The sequence below is a fragment of the Eulemur rufifrons genome, chromosome 14, assembly GCF_041146395.1.
Source record: "Eulemur rufifrons isolate Redbay chromosome 14, OSU_ERuf_1, whole genome shotgun sequence".
Taxonomy (NCBI): domain Eukaryota; kingdom Metazoa; phylum Chordata; class Mammalia; order Primates; family Lemuridae; genus Eulemur; species Eulemur rufifrons.
Window position 1 is genome coordinate 792,538 of NC_090996.1, and position 20,940 is coordinate 813,477.

At 54.3% G+C, this 20,940-nt stretch overlaps 2 protein-coding genes across 3 annotated transcripts; both read right to left on the bottom strand.

The window, feature by feature from the left end:
- Positions 1–1,554: 1,554 nt before the first annotated feature.
- Positions 1,555–5,702, bottom strand: CD2BP2 (CD2 cytoplasmic tail binding protein 2). Of its 2 annotated transcripts, none has more exons than XM_069485642.1 (7): positions 5,591–5,702; positions 4,943–5,046; positions 4,589–4,724; positions 4,296–4,453; positions 3,753–4,191; positions 3,564–3,670; positions 1,555–3,479 (listed from the first exon to the last, which is right to left on the bottom strand). In XM_069485642.1, the coding sequence occupies exons 2-7, from the start codon at positions 5,018–5,020 to the stop codon at positions 3,369–3,371; spliced, it is 1,029 nt and encodes a 342-aa protein (XP_069341743.1). In that variant the 5' UTR covers positions 5,021–5,046; positions 5,591–5,702; the 3' UTR covers positions 1,555–3,368. The 2 variants fall into 2 exon arrangements, with proteins under 2 accessions (XP_069341743.1, XP_069341742.1); XM_069485641.1 differs by having other exon boundaries at positions 4,943–5,114.
- Positions 5,703–7,412: 1,710 nt separating this feature from the next.
- On the bottom strand, positions 7,413–19,238 carry TBC1D10B (TBC1 domain family member 10B). Its single transcript, XM_069485986.1, has 9 exons — positions 17,909–19,238; positions 14,102–14,201; positions 13,705–13,812; positions 13,500–13,606; positions 10,107–10,221; positions 9,933–9,998; positions 9,554–9,743; positions 9,039–9,193; positions 7,413–8,949 (listed from the first exon to the last, which is right to left on the bottom strand). The coding sequence occupies exons 1-9, from the start codon at positions 18,844–18,846 to the stop codon at positions 8,284–8,286; spliced, it is 2,445 nt and encodes an 814-aa protein (XP_069342087.1). The 5' UTR covers positions 18,847–19,238; the 3' UTR covers positions 7,413–8,283.
- Positions 19,239–20,940: the final 1,702 nt, after the last annotated feature.

A 20,940-nucleotide genomic window follows, 5' to 3' on the forward strand; every position in this document is an offset into this window, starting at 1 on the left:
AACCCAAATCTAATCATGAGAAAAATATCAAACAAACCCAAATTTTAGGAGTAGTCTACAAAATACCTAAGCAGCACTCCTCAGCACTGTCAAGGTCAGCAAAAACAAGCCAAGTCTGGGAAACTGTCAGACAGAGGAAACTAAGGAGACGTGACAACTAAATGTCGTGTGGTATCCCACAAGGAATCCTGGAGCAGAAAAAGGATATTAGGGAAAAACTAGTAAAATCCAAATAAAGTGTGAAGCTAATGGTAACGTACCATGCACCCAGGCAACGCGCTATGATCAACACGAAAAAGAATGACGTCCTGTTCCGTGCTACATCAATGAAGCTTGAAAACATTGTGCTAAGTGGGAGAAGCCAGACACAAAATACCACGTTATTAACACATGATTCTATTAACTGAAATGCCCAGAATAGGCAAATCCAGAGATAGGAAGTTGACGAGTGGCTGCCAAGGCCAGGGCTGAGGAGGCAGAGGAATGACGGGGAGGGACTACCAACGGCTCAGGTCTCTTTTATGGTAGGAATAAAAGGGTTTAAAATTAGATTATAGTGATGGTTGCAAACCCCTGTGGATATACTAGAAACCACTGAAGTGTACACTCTCAATAGGTGAGTTAAATCTCAATAAAGCTGCTAAAAAATGAAAGCCAGGAATGTTGGCTCACGCCTGTAATCCCAGCACTTTGGGAGGGCGAGGCAGGATTGCTTGAGGCTGGAGTTCAAGACCAGCCTGGGCAAGAGCGAGACCCCCATCTCTACTAAAAAAAATAGAAAGAAATTATCTGGCCAACTAAAATATATATAGAAAAATTAGCCGGGCATGGTGGCGCATGCCTGTAGTCCCAGCTACTCGGGAGGCTGAGGCAGGAGGATCGCTTGAGCCCAGGAGCTTGAGGTTGCTGTGAGCTAGGCTGACGCCACGGCACTCACTCTAGCCCGGGCAACAAAGCAAGACTCTGTCTCAAAAAATAAATAAATAAATAAATAAATATTTAGCCTGGCCTGGTGGTGCATGCCTGTAGTCCCAGCTACTCTGGAGGCTGAGGTGGGAGGATCGCTTGAGCCCAGGCATTTGAGGCTGCAGTGAGCTATGGTTGTGCCACTGCACTCCAGCCTGAATGACAGAGTGAGACCCTGTCTCTAAAAAAACAGCAGCATTGGTTCGTGAGTTGTGACTAATGAGCCACTGTAAGATGTCAACAACAGGGAAAGCTGGGTAAACTCTACTTTTGTAAATTTTCCTTATAGAAAGCTTACTCAAAAATTACATTAAACATATATAAATTACATATATAAAAAATATATATATTATACAGTTTTTTAAAAAAGTGCTAAAAAGACCACCTTGGCAAGAGGCTGTTGCAATCTTAAGTCCTGACAGGGACTTGAAATAGGGACGTGGCCACGGGTAGAACTTAGCGACCACGTGGGTGGTGGTTTTCGAGGCGACAGGCATTCAGCTGGATGGGTGTTAGTTGCCTGCTGGCACTGTAATGACTCACCACAAACTTAGAGGCTTAAAACCACACAAATGTATTATCTTATCTTGGTTCTAGAGGTCAGAAGTCCAGCATGGTTTCCACCGGGCTAAAGTCCTGTCAGTGGGGCTGCATTTCCCCATAGAGGCTCTGGAGATGAAGCTGTTGCCATTTCTAGCTTCTACCGGCCACCTGCCTGCCCTGGCCCCGGGCCCTTCCGCCTGCACAGCCCGCAGCGCAGCACCTCGCCCATCTCGCTCACCCTCCCAGCCCCTCTTTCGCTGACAAGGGCCCTCGTGATCATACCGGGTCCACTCAAAATCCCTCATCACAGCCGCTCTCCCGCTGGCCAAGTAAGGCAACATTCACCAGCACAGGGGGTGATCAGTGAGGGGCACTCAGGAGGCTGGGAGAAGTGAGGTCAGCTTTGGATGGGGGGAGCTGCCCCTTGGCTTCCTTCGTCAAACACTAACACCTCCCAAGAGACGGTCACGGGGATGTAAAGGTGGATTTCACTGGTCTCAAGACAGTTGCTTTTCATTTCTGAAATTAACATGCATCTTTTAATGGCATTGTACAAGTGTAACTGGCAGGCTCTTTCTTTCTTAGTGACACATAAAGTAAGGTATCTTACCACCGATGACTTCTTGGAGTCAAGGAAATTCCAGTCTGGGCTGGCACTAGAGTGGGCCTCACCAGAGCGCCAGGTACCCCCACCCCAGCCCTCCACTTTCCTAGTTCCTAGCCTGCGGATCCCACACGTCCTGAGGCTCTGATGCTCAGAACCCCTGTAACTGACTGACTCCACCAGAGCCACACACATGCTCAGCTCTGTGACCACAGCAGGGCCCAGGACCACCCCTCTCCCCAGGAGATTCCAGGGGGGAGCCAAGATGGAAGTGTACGGAACAACCCAACTAGGGGCCAGGGAGGACAGGCCTAAGGCAGCACCGGTGGGTGCTAGGCCCAGGCTAGACGATTACACCTCTCTCTCCCATGCCCCATCCACTACACTCTGCATTCCTAGAAGGGGACCAGCCCAGTTACCTCAGTTTCCTCAAGGCACTAACCCTGTGCCAGGCACGCTGTGAGAGCCCAGGGAATGTAAGCTGCAGGGCCTTAAAGGACAGGCAGAAAAAGCTTTGTGCCAAGAAAGGTCTGGGAAAGAAGCCCACTGGCTCTGGGCCAGCCCTCTGATTCACTGTGTGACCTTCAGAGAGTCACTGGCCCTCTCTGTGCCTGACTGGCACCTTACCTAAACTGGCTCTCGGAATCTTGGGACTGGAAGTTCTTGGCCCACCCATCCCACCATTTCTATCCACCATCTAGGGAGCTTCCTGCTCACCCCCAACAGGGTTCCAAAGTCTTCTAGATGTCCAGCCCTTCCAGGCCTAAAATCTCCACTTTTGGGGCTCTATCCCCTGGTGGCTGCAAGGACAAAGAATCGGAGGTCCTGAAAACCAAAGACCTGAGAACAGCAAAACAAGAACCCCCAGAGAAGACTGGACAATAGAATGTGAGTGAAGGGATGTCTCATGGTGGGCAGAGTCCAGGTGGCAAGGCCACAGGACACCTGACAGGCTCTACCCCTAACAGTGGTAAACAAAGGTGAGGTGGTTCAAACGCTGGAGAGACACTCCCAAGGAGAAACTTCATGGGAGAAGACACTCAAGGACCGAGGCAAGTCCAAAGGAGCTGTGGCGAAGGCCCTTTGCTTCTGGCCATCAGCACAGCCAAGTCCCTAATACACAACTAGAGGCTTTTATTGGGAAAGGGAAGTTGACTGAAAAGTGGCCTCCAACATCCTCACTGCCTGAGGCAGCTGGGGCCTCCTCCACAAAGTCCAGGAAAGAAGGGGCCACCAAATTGGGCCTCCAGCAGGCTCAGGTGTAGAGGTCAAAGTCAATGCGTTTGGAGTTGTAGAACTGACCACCAGGGGGGTCCAGCTTCCGGCAATAAACACCATCTGGGAAGTAGCCTTCACTCACCCAGGTCTGCAGGAAGAGAGGGCAGAACTGGGTAAGAAATGGTAGCAGCAGGGGAAGGGAGGGACCAGGCAGAAGGAGAAAGGGGCTTACCTGCATCTGGGCGCTGGTGAAGGGCCCGTACAGCTCAGCATCCCCTGTGTTCTCCCACTTATATTCCCACATCACATCCACCAGACCATCTCCTGGCGACTCTGCTTCTAAAATAACAGGCAAAGCCACCTGGGCCTCAAGTGCCCTGCCTCCTGCCCTCTATGCCCCTCCTCTGCCCTCCAAGCTCACCTCCTCTTTGGGCATGGGCTGCGGTCTCCAGCTCCCCCTCTGCCACTTCCTCAGCGAACATGTCCAGGGAAGGTGGGGGTGTGGGGTCCTGGGGTCCCTGGGTCCGGCACCCCAAACCCTTCAGCCGCATGGCTAACCGTTCCCTTGTTTCTTGGTATACGCCAAGGTTGCCCCGGGCCACCATCTGGTCAGCCAACCCGGAGAGCCGGTCCAGGCGCTGGGGGGAACTGGGCCGCCCAGGCCCCTTGCTACCCTCTTTGCCTCCTCCTCGGGCCCCCAGCCGCCTCAGTGCCCCAGCCACTGTTTCCCGAGGCAGGAGGAGCTCCAGAAGTCCTTCCAGGAGGGCTTGGGCACTCATTGGTGTCTGGCCCAAGCTGTCCTCCTCCTCCTCCGAGTCTGAGGCCTGACGCTGATCAGGTGGCCGCTCCCTGATCTTCACCTGTAATGGGAAAACAGGGAGTTATTTCCTACAAACTGCCATGGGTGCGTAGGCCCAGCATTTGCCACCCCCAGGCTCCAGCCATGCCAGTCCCTGGGCCACACCCAGTCAATGTTGTCCAGCCAGCTGTCTCGAATCTGAGCATCCCGGTTCAGGAAATAGTTGCCATCAGCATCAAAGTGGCCCTCCTCCATCTCTTCCTGCAGGTTGAAGGGTGTGATCCGTACACCCCCCTCGCTGGGGAGAGTGGCTGCTTCCTGACCTGCACCAAAGATACAGTTGCCCCATGCTAGGCATGCAAAAAAAAAAAAAAAAAGGCAAGGGATCTCCCTTGCTCCACACCCCCACAAGTCCCTACTTATCCCTCCAGCAGCGTCAATTCTTGGGTATAGCTCACCCTCTACATCCTCTGAGGCCAGGATGTCATATTTGCTGGACCCCTCATCATCATCATCTTCCTCATCGCTGTCCAAAGAGTGTTTGCCTTTGAAGCGACTCCCAGGACCTCCTGCCCCAGCCACAGGGTCCACCAGCTGTGAGCAGAAACCAGACAGTCAAGAAATGCAGGTTACTGGCTACTTTCCAAAATACTCCAGGATCTGGACCCAAATTGAAAATCCTCCAAACCCATTCCTCAGAGAACCTGGAAAAACTAACCCTTTCTTTGCGCCCCAGCTTCACTCCTCTTCAAGCTTCTAGGTCCTCTCTTTCCCCCACCCCTCCCCAGGATGTGGGTGTTTGGCCCCCTCACCTCCTTCTTGGGGACGCTGATTTCATCCTCATCATCTTCATCTCCCACACCTTGGAAGGTCACTTTCCTCTTTGGCATGATGGGACACGGAAGTCTTCCTCCAGCTGAACCGTGGAAAAGGATGCAGAGGAAGGGAGCTGGGTGAGAAGGGGACTCGCCGCCAGAGGACCTCCTGAACAACAAACATTTCTCCTGGTATGTGTCCCGTACAGTTTGGGAGGGGAGGGATCACAGAAGCAGGGGCTGAAAGGGGAGCTGGCAGCCAGGAGGCCCCGGGACTCGGTTTGGCATCCGAGTTAATGGAAGGGTGGACGCGCGGAGGATTCCCCCCCGCCGTGGACCCTATGGATACCCCAACCCTGAACGAAAGGAGAGAGGCTCCGCCACGCGATCACTCCCATACCCAGCCCCCGCAGAATGGGCGCGTTGGGGCTCGGTGGGTTGACACCCGTTCCCCAACCACTATCTTCCTCAGAGACCCGCGGGGTCCAGCGTGGACCCAGGAGCTGGCTCCCTGGCCGTCCCGCTCTTTCCTGCCCCGAACTCCCAATTCTGCCTAGTGACCCCCCAACTGTCCCGGGATGTGTGTACAAATGAAGGGGCGATAGAGCCCCAAGGATTTGGCCAGTGCCCCCCGCGCGCGCTCACCTGGGGATCCAGAGAAGGCAGAAGAAGAAAAAGTGAGAGGTTTTCGCTAGGGTTACATCCGGGGCACCCGGCCGCCATCACCCGGAAGAGGACTGCGGAAAGCCCTAGGGAAGGCCGGAAGTGGCTTCACTCCGGTTAGAAGACTAACTGGATGAGCGGGCGGAAGTACACGAAGAGAAAGGGAAGACACCACCCTTCTCTTTCCCGCCAGAAGTGACGTCAGTCGCGTGGGGTGACAATGGTGAGGAGGGGACGGGACGTATTAACGCTTAGACTCTGATCCGGCCTGAGGGATGGCGGGACGTGGTTTCGATTCCCTCGTACAGCAGTAGAGGCTCTGGGGGAAAAGTGGAGCGCACTCTACTTAAAGGGGCACCCAGGATCAGGATGGAGGGGGAAAATCCGAGCAGGGCCAGGGCGTTCTGCCCGTTTCCCTTTCCTGGGTCCGAGTCACCCTTCCCCCAGGACCGGCCAAGGGCTCTGCGCCCCCTACCATCTCATTAGAAATTCTACCTTCCCGTTCCTAACGCCTGGTTGTCAGCCTTCCCAGTCTGAGAGGTGCTCTTCTCCCTGAGGGCCCGCCACGGCTCTGAGGCGCGTTCAGAACCCAGCTCCCTTTAGGACCCAGGGGAAGTCATTTGCCCTACGCCCTTGGGCGGGTTCCTGGGCGAAAGAGGTAAGAGCCATCACAGAAGAGATGACATTGGCACCAGTGACCAGTACCCAGGCCAGAAGCCCCTTGTGCCCTGCTCTCAGGTAGGCCTGGAAAAGGGCAACGGTGCCTCTCTCAAACCACAGCTGCAGGATGAAGCCCCCACTTAGCAAACAGGGACCAGCAACGCCTGCCTGGGTAATGGAATCTACCCCAACCAGAGGTGGGTTGAAAGGAGGTGTGAGGGGTTGGTCCCTGTGTTGTGGGGACTAGACAGACCTCTAGCTCTTGAGGACACACAGACCCCGAATCCCCTTAGGCCAAGACTGTGCCCAGGCAGAGCCTGCTGGAGCCAGAAGAGGGCAGCATGGGAGTCCCCGCCCCCCAACTAACTGGACCACTTCTCTCTCCCCTCTGGGTCTCCTCCTATATTGGACCACCATGAAACTGCACCTGTACTCAGTTTCTTACATGGGCACAGAAGACAAGCACCAGACCAGAAGGGTATCTTGTTAAAGAAGGGGCCCCAAACACCAGCACCACTAATTCATTCTCTGGGGAACCTCCTCTTCCACGTGGAACACCAGGCAGAACACACAGCCCTGGGCCTCATTTTGTTGAACTGCCAGGTGGAGCGACACCTTAAGGCCACAGAAACTTATGCCTTTACCATTCCTGGGGTGGAGGGCACAGCCTACAAGCTGGCTGCAGAAAAACAGGAGGAGCTGGGAGCTGGCTGGGGTGAGCTGGAGGCAGCTGGCTGTGCTGCTACCTCCCGCCCCCAGGCCCACTGCCAGGAGCTGTGCCAGGCAGCTGGCCAAGAGCCCAGCTCAACCCCAAAGGACTGTGGCTTTTTAGCCACTTTCAGTACCCCCACCAGCTTCCAGGAGTTGCATGAGCACTTTGGGAAGGAGATCCAGGTGCTGCAGGTGGTACACAGAAAGCTCCAGGCCAGTGACAGTGGAGGCCGCAGATCCCAGCCAAAGCTGGAGCAGGAGCTCAACCAGTGTTTGTTGGTGAGTGACCAAGAGATGGACCAAAGACCAAGAGGCACCTACTCACCAAGCTCAGCAGACTGCTTCAATAGAGACCCAGGCCCTGGCTCTCTCCCTCCCTCTCTAATCCTTGCCCCAACCCCCTCATCAAATAACAAGGCAGGAGACCAAGGGTCCAGGTACACAGCAGGTTCTTTTCCGGTTCCTCAAAGCGCCTCATGGGCTGGGGCAGAGAGAGAAGAGAATGTAAACATTGGGTTCCACCCCCAGAGCTCAAGGAAAGACCCTTTACCCAGATAGGGGCTGGAGGGAACAAGGTGAAAGGTGGGGGTCCTGGTGAGACAAAGCAAGGGGAGGCCTGAGAATGAATACAGAGCAAGGTGGGTGAGGAAAAGGGAGGGAAGGAGGACAGTGGGGGAAGAGAAGTTGGGGACATTTCCTATTCCAGTGCATGTCCCCTTAAATAAACCGGAGTACAGGAGCATTGTGGAAGGAGAACCAAAGGACAGAAGACAGAGCAAGCACCCCGACCCCGGGCCAACCTGGTCCTCTGTACATAATTACAACACACAGATGTCCAGAAGTAGAGCAAGGAGAGCCTGAGCCTCCAGCCAGGACGGTGGGGAGACAGGCAGGGCTGAAGAAGGGAAAAGGAACCTAGCTCCACCTCGCGGGTAAGGGAGCCACTGGAGTGTAGGAATCTGAGAACTGCTGACTCCCATCGCCAAGAGTCACCCCTGTGGTGACAAGAGGCCAGTCAGGACAGCACCTGGGAGGGGACCCCAGAGGAAACTGGGGCAGGAGTGACAGAGACCCCAGCTGGGCCTAACTGGAAGTGAGAGGCTCCAGACTTGTTCACAGCTGCCCTGCGCACTGTGGCTGTCCTGGCTGTGTAGGGATCAGCAGCTGGCAAGGAGACAGGGAAAGCCACTTTCCTCAGAAGGAGGGACAGCCTGTCGAGGGAGCTGGGGACAGCACCCCAGGCCAGACCTGCTCTTGGCCGAGGGAAATGGGGGGGGCCATGCAGTCCAGCCCCAGGGCAGAGGTCAAAAGTAAGCGTCCTGTCGGGCCTCAGCTGCCGAGGACCTGTCCCCGCCATCGTGGGGGCCTGGGGGCCCATCTGCCTTTCGACGAAGCGAAAGCTTGCGGCCTTGAGCCTTCTTCTCCTGCTTCTGCCGCTCCTTCTCCTGCTTCTGCTGTTCTTTTTCCTGCTTCTCCCGCTCCTTCTCCTGCCTCTCCCTCTCTTTCTCCTGTTTCTGCCGCTCCTTCTCCCGTTCCTTTTCCTGTTTCTGCCGCTCCTTCTCCCGTTCCTTTTCCTGTTTCTGCCGCTCCTTCTCCTGCCTCCTAGCCTCCTTGCTGGGACCCAAGGGGGTGCTGTTGCCAGTAGGCGAGGGAAGGGATGGGTGCAGTCCCTCAGCGGTGACTACAGACCCTGGGGCAGGCCCAGCACTGGCCCTGCGTGCCAGAGGGGGTGGGGAGGGGGCCCCTCCAGCTGCCCGGGAGCCTCGGCTCTTGAGGCCAGGGAGGCTGAGGAGGCTGGAGGAGGGGCCCAGGGGTGGCTGCTGCCGCCGACGCTCCTCATGAATGGCCCGGGAGCCATGTAGTCGCCGTGAAGGCCGATACTGCAGCTCCCCCCGGGTTTCCCGCCACTTCTTGAGCTGGGCTGCATTCTCCCGCTCAATCAGTGCTTCTGTCACTGGGAGATTGGTCACCTGGACAAAGAGGAAATTGGTACCAGAATGAAAATGAGGGTAGGAATGGGCTGAGGCGGGGAGTGGGTATGCTGAGGCCCAAGGCCTACCTCATGCACCAGGAAATCCTCCTGCATGCACTGCTGGGGCAGGTTGCGCAGCTGCTCCATGGTCTCATACATGCCTTGGCAGGAGCGCAGCTTCTCCACCGAGCCCAGCGTGTGTCGCAGCAGCACCAGGGCCACCCGGAAGATGATCTTAACGCCTGCAGGGTTGGAGAGAAAAGAGAATGGGGCAACCAGGCCCAGGATCTCAGCCTGTCCCATTTAGGATGGACTCACAGCCCCAATCCCTACTATCTGCTGCCAACCTTACAGATGAAGCAACTGAGGCACCAGGAAGAAAATGAATTGCTGTGGGTCTCGGGTTCCTGGGAGGGAGAGCAGGCTCTAAGCTGGTGGCAGAACCAAGACCAGGCCTCAGTTTCTCCAGCCCCCAGGCTGCATACAGTGATGCCTCAGCCCAAAAGTACCTTTCGTCAAAGGACACCAGAAATGTGACAGGACCCTCTGGCAGCCACCATGGAAACCCTAGCCCCTCATGGCTTGGATGGCCACAGAAATACCTTCGCAGAAAAACATGTCCCAGACACGCAGCACTGAAGCCCAGGGCAGGGTACGGGCGAAGATGCACATGAACCATTCTGTCATGTAGAGCACGGGGTCAATGCGCTGTCGCCGCAGGTGCCGATGTGCCAGTGGGGAGGCTCGGCGCAAGAGCGCAAAAAAGATTTCTCCATCCAGCTGAATGGCCTCCTGGAGGTGGAATGAGCCATGAGAAGAGGGCTCAGTCCACTGTGGCCCTTGGGGTTCAAGCAGCTCTGACAGGGGATCTTCACCTCAATGGGGAGAGGCCCAGAGGAGAGGGACAGAAGGGCCAGCATCCTCCCTGCAGCCGTAGGGGAAAGTCACAGCCCCAGACACACCCAGCCTCCAGACACTCACCAGCCCTGCGCTGTAGTAACCTGGGAGGTACTTGTCGCAGATCTGCACCAGGCACCAAAAGGCTTGCTGAGAAAGGCAAGAATGAGGAGGGTCATTCCCATGAGCACACCCACGTGCTGATACCGCTCCCTGCTTACATCCCACCCCTGCCCGACCGGGACCACCTGTGCTGACCTCGGCAGGCATGTGCATGAGCAGCACCGCAGCCACCGGGGCCTGGGCCTGGCAGTAGCCCTCATCAGGCCGGTAGATGGTGTAGGCCTTCAGGATTCGATATAGGTCCTGTTGCCTGTGGGGAGTGCAGAAGACCGTGAGGGCAATCGCAGGAGCTGGGTGCTCTGACCCAAATCAGACCTGCCCGGACTCCTCCTTGCCCACATCCAGTTCCAGGTTCACCTCAGGGCTTTACCCCCACACTCCTCCATCCCCCTTCCCAGTCCTGCCTTTCAAGCTTCAGCCAGAGGTTCAGCATAGGTGGGGCATTCCAGGCTCAGGCCTCCCGCCCTTGGCTGCACACCCCGCATGCTCCCTACCATTCCCAGCACAGGCTGCGCCCTCTCCCTCCCTCTGCAATCATCCCATAAACCTTCAAGGTCATTTTCTCCAGGAAGCTGTCCACAGCCACAGCATCGGCCCTTCTCTAGCACTGAATGTGTTTATCACCCCAGAGCAGGAGCTCTCCCGGGACAGGGCCTGCCTTATCTTTCTCACTGGATTGCATGAGTTCTCCCCAGCACGTCCAGAGGATCCTGCTTATTGGTGAAGGCCTGGAAGCCAGCTGTGCCTCAGAGCTTCCTCCTGTCTCTACATCCAAAAGAACAAAGTCTCTGCCCTAGACCTACTCCTCTTTCTTGAGGCTGCCCCTTCACTGTGGCTGGGACTTCCATCCACTCACCCCACATCAGAAAAAAGCACCTTCCTCACTCCAAGCTCAAGAGATGCTGCATCCTGAATTCGATTTCCCATTCCTCTGTCCACCTCCGCAGCCACTTTGCAGCTCAGACCTCCATCCCTTGCCCAGAGAAAAGTCATGACCTCCCAGATCTCTCACTGCCTCCAGCCTTGCACAGTCCTGACCACTGCCTATAACTCTTCCCAAAACCCAGTCATTCAAGTGTGGTCTTCATTTGTATTTTATCTGCATACCACCCTTACTGTTATTTACTTTATATATTTTCTCCACCTTGCAAAACCATCCATGAAATGACAGGTTTGATATGCTGGTTATTTTACCTAATACATATTAAAATAAACACATAACTTCCACGAGCTCCCACGCTGCATCCGCCCACCTGCTTGCGTCTGCGTCCCTGCTTCTCCCCTGTTGCTGCGGGTGAACTGTCTGTGATCCTAGCCAAGCACAGCTCTTAACTTGGGCCCTGGATCCCATCCCCTCTCACCTACACAGGCCCTCACTCCAGCAACCCTCCCGTCCCTCCTGCATCATCAGTTCTCTCTCTCTCTCTCTTAGATCATTCCTATCATACTCACATGCTGCTTTTTCTTCTAGCTTAAGAAAAGTCTCTTGACCCCACTGTGCCCTCCAAATACCACACCATTTCTTTCCTCGCCTATTCAGCGAACCTCCTCCAGAGCAGACTCAATTTCCTTCCTGCCATTCTCCAGTTGCTTTCACCCACTGCTCCACACAGAACTGTGTTTAACCACGTCGCTAAGGACCTCGCAGCGTTCAATCCAGAGGTCGGTGTTCCAGCCTGACTTTACTTGACCCATCTGCAGCATTCCACATAGCGGACCCCTGAAGCCCCTCTTCACTTGTTTCTAGGACCACACTCTCCTTGTTGTCCCCCCCACCTCTAGCTTCTCATTCCAGTCTCTTTTACCGGTTCATTCTCAAAATGTTGGAGCTGCAGGCTCAATCCCCAGACATCCCTTGGGATCTACCTCTGCTGCCCTGGTGACCTCGTCCAGTCCCATGGGTGAGATTTGTAGAGATTATGTATAATCTACAACTCTACAACTCTTATAATAACTCTATAAGCTGACACATCTCAATTTCCAGTTTATCTCGTTTAAACTTCTCCCTATACACCCAACTTACTCACATCTCCATCTGGATGTCCAATAAGCATTTTAAACTTAATATTCTGAAACAGAGCTCCTCATATGCCCCCAAACCTACCTTTCCCTGTTTCCTCCATCCATATCAGTAAATAGCAACTCTATTCTACTAGTTTCTCAAGCCAAAAAGCTTACCAGTTATCCTTAACTCCTCTTTCCTCTACTCTCACACTCCAGGTCTAATCCATTAGCAAATCCCTTTGACTCCACCTTCAAAATATACCCAGAATCCAACTTCTCCCCATTATTGCCACTGCTACCATGCTGCTCTATCTGTCATTATTTCTCTCCTGGATTATGGAAAAAGTCTCCTAACCAGTCTGTGTCTGCCCTTGTCTCCCTATAGTCTGTTCTCAGCACAGCCAGAATGATCCTTTTAAAACATAAGTCAGTGCCTGTAATCCTAGCACTCTGGGAGGCCAAGGCGGGAGGATCGCTCCAGGTCAGGAGTTCGAGACCAGCCTGAGCAAGAGCGAGACCCCCGTCTCTACTAAATATAGAAAGAAATTAGCTGGACAACTAAAAATATATATAGAAAAAAAATTAGCCAGGCATGGTGGCACATGCCTGTAGTCCCAGCTACTTGGGAGGCTGAGGCAGGAGGATTGCTTAAGCCCAGGAGTTTGAGGTTGCTGTGAGCTAGGCTGACGCCACGGCACTCTAGCCTGGGCAACAGAGTGAGACTCTGTCTCAAAAAAAAAAAAAAAGAAAGAAAAAGAAAAAAAAAAACATAAGTCAGATCAGGTCACTTGTAACCCACTCCCACTCACATTCTCTATTCCCCTTTCCTGCTTTAAACTCCTGTTCAATACCACCATTTCACGTACAACATTCCTTTATCTGGTTTACTGTTTATCCCCACTAAAATATAATAAACCCATAAGGACAGGAGTTTTTGTCTTTTTGTTCACTGTTGTCATCTGTGACAGGACAGTGCCTAGCAGACAACAGGTGGGTGCTCGATAGATATTTGCTAAAGGATGAACTTATTGATGAAAAATGTCCATCTGAGAACCACCTAAGATCCTCCTGCATACTACTAGGGAACAGTATATATACACCGTATCTTGAGGAGGCTTGGCCTACGGAACAAAAATCCAAGAGCCTTGGCACAGCATTTAAGGGCCTTGGTGATCTGGCCCCAAACTTCTATTCCAGCCTCAGCTCCACCCAACCCCCACTTGCCCAGACACAGCACACATAACCCCCAGGCAAGAGAACCCTGTCCCTGTTCTCACTCCCATCTACCCTGCAGAACCCACTGCAGCCTCTTCAATGAGCCCTCGATGTGTCCCCACACATGTCCCCAGAGGCGAGTCTCCCTCCCAGCACAGCTCCTTTGACATGACTTCACACTTAATCCACTGCAGATCACTCTTCAAGAAGTAAGTCCTAGAGGGCAAGAACTGCTTCCAACCAGCCTGTGTCCACCTGGAGCCTTCAACCAAAGTTTGCTGACTGGCCCCCGTGGCCAGGCCACCTTACCCATGCCCCCCTCGAGCAGCAAACATCTCGTGGAAAGGGAACTGGCGGTGCAGATCCTTCTCAATCACATCCAGCCACTTGGGGTCCCCAGGAGCCCGTTCCAGCTCCTGCAGTGGGACAGCGGGGATTACCTCACGATCTGGGGGAACTGACACCCCTCACACAAACAGGGCCACATGTCCCCACACCCTGAAGCTGCACGCACCTCAAACTTGCCCGGGTTCTGCTCCAGGAGTTCCTTGCTATTAGACAGGTACTGCCAGGCCTTGGCTCTGAGGGAGGAAGGGATCCCCTTCCGGCAGCGCAGCTTCACCTAAGGCAAAGTAGCAGGCAGGGGGACAGCTTCAAGGGCTGGCACAGCCTCCAAGCTTCCCCTAGCAGTCCTCAGGCTCCCCCGGCCATTCCTCCCACATCCCATGGGCTTGACTCCACTGGACCTGGCCTGACCTTTTATCTTCAAAGCTACTCCTCCCCCAGGGCCCGAGTACCACCTATCCAGTGTGGCCCAGAAGGCAGATGTTATGTTTCTTGGGCTTCCCTGGAGCACATGCTGCCCTTCCCCCTTTGTGCATTGCCCTGCCCACCATTCAGCCCTCTCAAACCTTCTGGAAACGCCGTGACAGCCACTTATCCCAGTTACCGAACATCTCCAGCCATTTGAGCTCCCGCTGCCGAGCCACATCCACGGGAATGGAGCTCTCTCTGCAGGATAAGGGGAGCATGGAAGGGGTCAGTAGCCGTAGTGTAAAACATGGACTGCTAGGGGAACTGAGGCAAGCCACCTCCCCAGGCTCGAATGAGAAAATGGGTATTTTGTGAGCTAGCAAACATCAGAATTTCTGGACCACTTGGCCATCCAAGGTCCTACTTCACCTTCCTTCCCTGTTGGCTCTCTATACAGAAGTCATATTTAAATCCCACTTCAGACATATCCAAATTTGAGGAGACAGTACAGAATATTTAAGAGCCACATTTTACATTAGACCTGGATCCAAGTCCTAGCTTTACCATTTATTCATTGTGTGATCTTGGGCAATTTTTCAAAGCCCCAGATGCCTCATTTGTAAGGTGTCGAGAACAGCAGTATCTACCTGAAGGGGTTAGTTGAGAAGTTATATGAAATAACACGTAACAGGGGACCCAGTAAGTAATAACAATTATCATTCATAAAATAAAATACAAAATAAATGTACTTCTCTGTCTCCTTAGAAGAAACTGTCTGAGTTCTGTTCTATCAAACTCTTGAGATCCCTTGGGCCATCTGCAATTTCCTCTACCTCCTCCCTGAAATCACCCCAGGTTCCCAGGCAGATGAAGTTCTCCTTGCCTCATCTGCACAATGCTCTGTCAGAGCTTCCCACCCAAGGTGCCCCGTCAGTCTTGACACAGTTACTTGTAGGAGCCAGTACTAGAAGATGAGTGGAATGGAAGAGCAAGCTTGGGTCTTAGAAATCAGACAGACCTGGCTGGGCATGGTGGCTCACGCCTGTAATGCTAGCACTTTAGGAGGCTGAGGTGGGAGGACAGCTTGAGCCTAGGAGTTTGAGACCAGCCTGAGCAACACAGTGAGACCCCATCTCTACAAAAAATAGAAAACTTAGCCTGGTGTGGTGACATGTGCCTGTAGTCCCAGCTACTCAGGAGGCTGAGGCAGGAGGATTGCTTGGGCCCAGGAGTTTGAGGCTGCAGTGAGCTACGATGACACCACTGCACTCTAGCCCAAGCAACAGAGCGAGACCCTGTCTCAAAAAAATAAAAGAAAAAAATGGCCAGGCATGGTGGCCTGTAATCATAGCACTTTGGGAGGATCACTTGAGCCCAGGAGTTTGGGACCAGCTTGAGCAACATGGTGAGACTCCCATCTCTACAAAAAATAGAAAAATTAGCTGAATGTGGTGGTGCAAGCCTGTAGTCCCAGCTACTTGGAGGCTGAGGCAAGAGGATCACTTGAGGCCAGGAGTTTGAGGCTGCAGTGAGCTCTGATGACACCACCACACTCTAGCCAGGGTGACAAGAAAGAAAAGGAAAGAAAGAAAGAGAAGAAAGAAAAGGAGAAGAAGGAACGAAAAGAAAGGAAGGAAGGAAGGAAGGAAAAGAAAAGGAAGAAAAGAAAGAAAGGAAAGAAAAGAAAAGAGAAAGACAAGAAAAGAAATTAGACAGACCTAAACTCAAATTCCAGTTTCTATCCCTTAGAAGCTGGAAAGTCTTGCCAAGTGATGACCCGAGTCTCTTCCTCAGCTATAGAGAAACATGCCACCACCTACATCACCAAGTTATGTGAGAACTATTGAGAAATTGCATATAAAGACTGCATACAAAGAAATGTTAATTTCTTTTATCCCAAAAGCTCCTTAGACTGAGAGACCATCTCTCAATCTGTATCATAAGTCAGTTCCAAGCTCTACTAAGAGCTGGGAAGAGTAAGATATCATTCCTCCCCTCAAGAAGGTCACAGTCAAAGAAGGGAGATAACTGCAATAAGGTGTGGGACATACAATGACAAAGATACACAGAAAAAGTGCCTAATTGAAATAGGGGCAGTGGTTATCAGGGAAGGCTTTCTGGAGGAGGAGACATCTAAGGTAAGCCATGAAGAATTGAGTAGAATTTAGCAAACAAAGAAGGGGGAGAAGAGCATTCCTAGCAGGTGGGACAGCCTGAATAGGAAGGGGGAGAGGCTACAACTTAGTTCAGCAGGACCACAGCACAAAGTGCATGGTATGATGAGGAATGGTGGGAAAGACCTGGAAGGCTGGCAGAGTTGGAGAATAGGGAGCCTGTGTGTGGGCCAAAGAACTTGGACTTTATCATGTAGACAGTGGGGAGCCGCTAAGAGCTTTTAAGGTAACTTCAGAGGTACATAAGAGGGACTCTCTAAAATCAAATTCAACCCAAGTTCCTTAGGACAGCCTGGTATTGAGGAGAGAACCATTGGTCACACAGATCCAGATTATTTGAGGGCAGCAAGTCACTCAACTGCTCTGTTTCCTCGTCTATAAACTGAGTACAACAGTGCATCTTCACGCATGGCAAAGCACCAGGGTCAAACTGGTTTATAAACCTTATAAACCCTGCCTGTAAAACTGTCTCACAGGGCTTCCCCCACCTCAACACACAGCTATGACTAAATCCTACATATTCTTCATGATTCAGATCAGCTTCACCTGAATTCCCAGACTGGGGGAAAAGATCCCTTTCCTGGGTGCTCACAACACCCTCTGAAGTCTAGGCTAAACCTAACATATTGTATTGAAACCAACTGTTGAAGTGTTTGTCTCTGTCTCTCTAGGTGATGAGCTCCTTGAAAAGACTATTTGATCTCTAGTACGCAGTGTAAGGCCTCGCACCTGGGGTTTCAGGCAGTGCTGTAGGCTCAACTGACCAGCAGGTTAAAGGGGCACGGGAACAACCGGCAAGATCCAGAGAGAGGGAAGGAAGAAGTCAGAGGCGATCACACCCCACCTCAGGAGTGACTCAGGCCCCTCGGAGGGAACTAGGAAAGAGTAAGCCCAGCGGGGGAGATGAGGAAATGGGGAAGAGGCCTCCCCCACCCCCTTTCCTTCAGTGAAAATGCAAGACTGCCCTCTCTGTTTCACAGAGGGGCTCTGTCTTCAAAGTCCCCCTCCCAACAACCAGACTTCCCTACCTCACCACTCCATCCATCAGACCTAGGGCTACAGAGGGGAGGTGTCTGTGTCCCTTCTAGACTCTCTGCCCCTAAGGGACCGATGGTCTCTACCTGAATCCCTGTCCATTCAACACTCCGGAATATCTATGGGGCCTGTAGCTGGAGTTCCACATCAAGGAGCTGGGACGACCTTAGGTATCATCTCATTCAGTCTTTCACTTCAGGGCCAGGCACAGTGGCTCATGCCTATAACCCTAGCACTTTAGGAAGCCAAGGTGGAAGGATCACTTGAGCTCAGGAGATCGAGACCAGCCTGAGCAAGAGTGAGACCCTGTCTCTACTAAAACTAGAAAAATTAGCCGGCGTGCAAGCCTGTGGTCCCAGCTACTCGGGAGGCTGAGGCAGGAGGATCGCTTGAGCCCAGGAGTTTGAGGTTGCAGTGAACTAGGCTGACACCACTGCATTCTAGCAGGGGTCAAAGAGTGAGACTTTGTCTCAAAAAAAAAAAAAAAAAAATCCTTTACTTCAGAGGAAACTGAGGCATGGAAATGGGGAAGCCACTAGCTCAAGGGCACACAACATACCAACGGCAATGTCTAAGGCTCAAACCCAGATCTGACCGGTGGTCTGAAACTCTAACACGCTAACGCCACGGAAACCTCAGCATGCTCTAGGCATGATAGCTCCTGCTAGTCACCCCTGAGCCTCAGGTGTACCCACCCCGCTCCCCTAACCTCTGCTTCCCTGAGGCAATCCGGCTGCGTGCCCACTTGGTACTCACAGGCTGCCCGAGTACTGGCTGCCCCCAAGGAAGCCATACTTGTCGGTCTTGCGCAGGGCCAGCCCATTTATCTCCGAGTCTGAGCCCATGGAGCTCACATCATCCGCCAAGGACTCCAAGGTCCCAGACATCAGGCTCACGGAGTCCAAGTAACTCAGAGTGTCCGGGGCCTGCCCTCGAGGCCCAGAGATGCCAGGTCCCAGGCTGGACGTGGAGCCCAGGTCTTGAGAGTTTTCAGAGGGCTCCGGAGCTGGGGTCACCATCACAACAGCTACCGGAGCCTCGCAAGTCCCTGGAGGGCCTGTGCCAGGCCCTGAGGGGTCCTCAAGAGCCTGTCCTGCTGATGCTGATGTTGCAGCTCCATGTCCACTTGTCACCTGTCCTGCTGCACTCCGTACAGTCACTCCTGAAGCCACTGTGGTTCCCGGCTTGGGAGCAAGCGGGGGTTTGGCGGTCAAGGCCCCAGGAGCGGTTCTGGAAGGGGCCCTGGTGGGGGTTCCGGTGGGGGTCCCTGGTCCTGGGGCGGGTGAGGGTTGAAACTCCTCCGTCTTCGCAGAGTCTGTCCCTGGGGCCACAACCATCCACGTCTCGGCTCCTGTCACTGCCGTGGGCACGGGGGGTTCCGGGGCCGGGGTGTCCTGCGTCTTTGGGGTTTCGGATGAGGCCTCCAGAGTCAGGACAACCACAGTGCTGCCCGTGGCGGCCGAGGTCAAGGCTGGGGTCGGGGCCGAGGTCTGGGCTGGCCCCGGGACCCAAGCGGGCCGCGCCTCCCCGGGGGCCACCAGGGTGACTGGTGCCGAGGTGGCCGTAGTCACTGGCGGTCCCGGAGCCACCACCAGGACGGGCCCGGCCCGGGAGCCCCGGGGCGGCGGCGAGGGGGCCGCGGGGGCGCCATGACGGCGCGGCGGGGCCACCAGGGGCGCCGGGCCCGTCTCCATGGCCGCGGGCCGCCCCTCACATCCCCCCGCCGGGGAGGCCGCAGAAGGCGCCGCCCCTCAGGCCGCCCGGCGCGGCCAGCCGAGGCAGGAGAGAGGGCGAAGGGCGCGGCCCGGCGCGCGCCGGGGGCGGGACGCCCGGCGGGAGGCCCCTGGGCGCGCGGAGGCGGGGCAGGGGTCCGGGGGGCGCCTTGCGCCGGGGTCTTGCTCGCGCTCTCTCACCCCCTTGCGCGCGCTCGCCGCCGCCCCCTCCCTGCCGCTCGGGGCGAGCCACCGACCTTGCGCCTGCGCACACGCTACAGAGCCGGCTAAGCGGCCAGCGTTTCGGCGTTCCACGCCTGCGCGCGGAGCGGCCCATAGCGCTCCTTTTCTTTCTCCCGCCTCGTCAGAGGACTTGGACGAATAATAGGAGAGAGAGACTGGGTTTCTGCCAATCGTTGGAAGGGTGGGTGGGGCTCGAAGAGGGAAGAGGGTAGGTAATCTGGAAAGAGGAAACGGCGAAGGCGGAGGGAGAGATGACCAATCAGAAGGCGAGTGCAGGCAGGAGGAGGCAGAACGAAGGAAGTGGCTAATAGAAAAGCAGGAGTCTGAACCTGCTGGCCAATAAGCATGGCTGAAGAGTGACGAGCACGGAAGGGCGGGGAAGCAGGCAGGGTCTGGGCGAGTAAGAGGCGGGGCCTGGAGGCAAAAGGGAGCCAATGAAAAGGGCATAGGCGGAGGTCAAATTGACAGACAGTGATGTCTACTTGGGCGGTGACAGACAGCATCCGCAGTCAATAGAAAGAGCTGAGAAATTCTTTAGGTCTCCCAAGATGGTCCGGAAGGAATGACAGCTGGGAGGAGGCGGGACAAGCTTGCGATTAATTTGTCTCGTCAGCCAATGATTGCGTTCTCCCGCTTTAACAACAGGGTAGGAAGACAGATAGCTATCTCAGCCAATGGTAGCATCGAAAGAGCAGGGATGCTGCCAGCAGACGGTGCCAGCCCAGGGACAGTCGGTGACAACCGGAGACTAGCGCGAGAGGGGGGTGACAGTTGGGGACAGCTCGGAGAAGAGGCGAGGGTATTAGTGCAGCCCTTAGCCCATAAGAGTGCTGCGCTGCCCTTGAGTCCTTTCTGGGCTCCCATTCTCCATTCAGCTCCCGAGCCCCCCCACCCCGGTTGTCTGTGGAACCCTAAGCCCCACCACAGATGCAGCACCCTGATCCAGTGCTCACAACCTTCACCCTGTAATTATCCAATCCCTGCCCCCAACTAACCCCAACACTCCAATCCCAGGCAACTAGAGCCAGAGCCTCAAAATCCTCTAAACCATCCATCTCTCTGGATCCCCCATTTCCTGCAGGAATCCCAAGCCCCAAGTCCCTCTCCTCAGCTCCCATCTATCTGAGCTCCTTCCCACGACCCAGACTCCAATTCCTTTAAGTCCCCACATGACTTCTAATGGGAATCCCAAGCCCCAAATCCCACATAACAGGAACACCCCATATCTGTGTTCCTATTCTTCTCGGGAACTAGGACCCCAGTCCCATCAACCCCTCTCCCCTCATAGCCACATCTCTCTATGCTCCTCATTTTCTGCTAAGAACCCATACCCCAATCTCATGAGCTCCCCGGGTTGCCCTTAGTCCACAAACATACAGACCTGACATGAACACCAACCTTCCAACTTCTAAACACCCCCTTCTTTCTCTGACCCTCATTCTCCTGAGCCCTAGGATTAGAGGGCCCCAATTTCCATATAGTACCCACTATCTTGGAATTCCAGGCAGATCTAGCTCCCAACTTCCCAGTTCCTCCTTGGTTTCTGAATTCTCTGAGGCTCCTCACTCCTGACTCAGACTCAAAGCCTCTGAACTCCCATTCAGTGTCTGATCTCCTTCTCCTCACCTTCCACTTGACCTAAGCTTTCTGAGCACTCCTCCCATTCCCCTTTTTGGAGTCCTCCTCCCCTCCCAGAACCCAGTAATAAGTGGGCTCCTCCCTGGCCTGGACCCCCATGGTAACCGTATAAGGCAAGGCAGCTGTCATCTGAGGCAGGGAGGGGCCGGTGCAGGAGGCCAAGGGCAGCTGCTAAGTTTAGGGTGGCTCCTTCTG

Bases quoted from the DNA above. Each gene is read 5' to 3' on its own strand.
- TBC1D10B (XM_069485986.1), bottom strand. From the start codon at position 18,846: ATGGAGACGGGCCCGGCGCCCCTGGTGGCCCCGCCGCGCCGTCATGGC. The intron at 13,607-13,704 runs GTGCGTGCAGCT...GTCCCACTGCAG, and splicing joins AGAACCCGGGCAAGTTTGAG to GAGCTGGAACGGGCTCCTGG. The intron at 9,999-10,106 runs GTCAGCACAGGT...TGCCTTTCTCAG, and splicing joins TCATGCACATGCCTGCCGAG to CAAGCCTTTTGGTGCCTGGT.
- CD2BP2 (XM_069485642.1), bottom strand. From the start codon at position 5,020: ATGCCAAAGAGGAAAGTGACCTTCCAAGGTGTGGGAGATGAAGATGAT. The intron at 4,454-4,588 runs GTGAGCTATACC...TCTTTGGTGCAG, and splicing joins GGCCTCAGAGGATGTAGAGG to GTCAGGAAGCAGCCACTCTC. The intron at 3,671-3,752 runs GTGAGCTTGGAG...CTGTTATTTTAG, and splicing joins AGCCCATGCCCAAAGAGGAG to AAGCAGAGTCGCCAGGAGAT.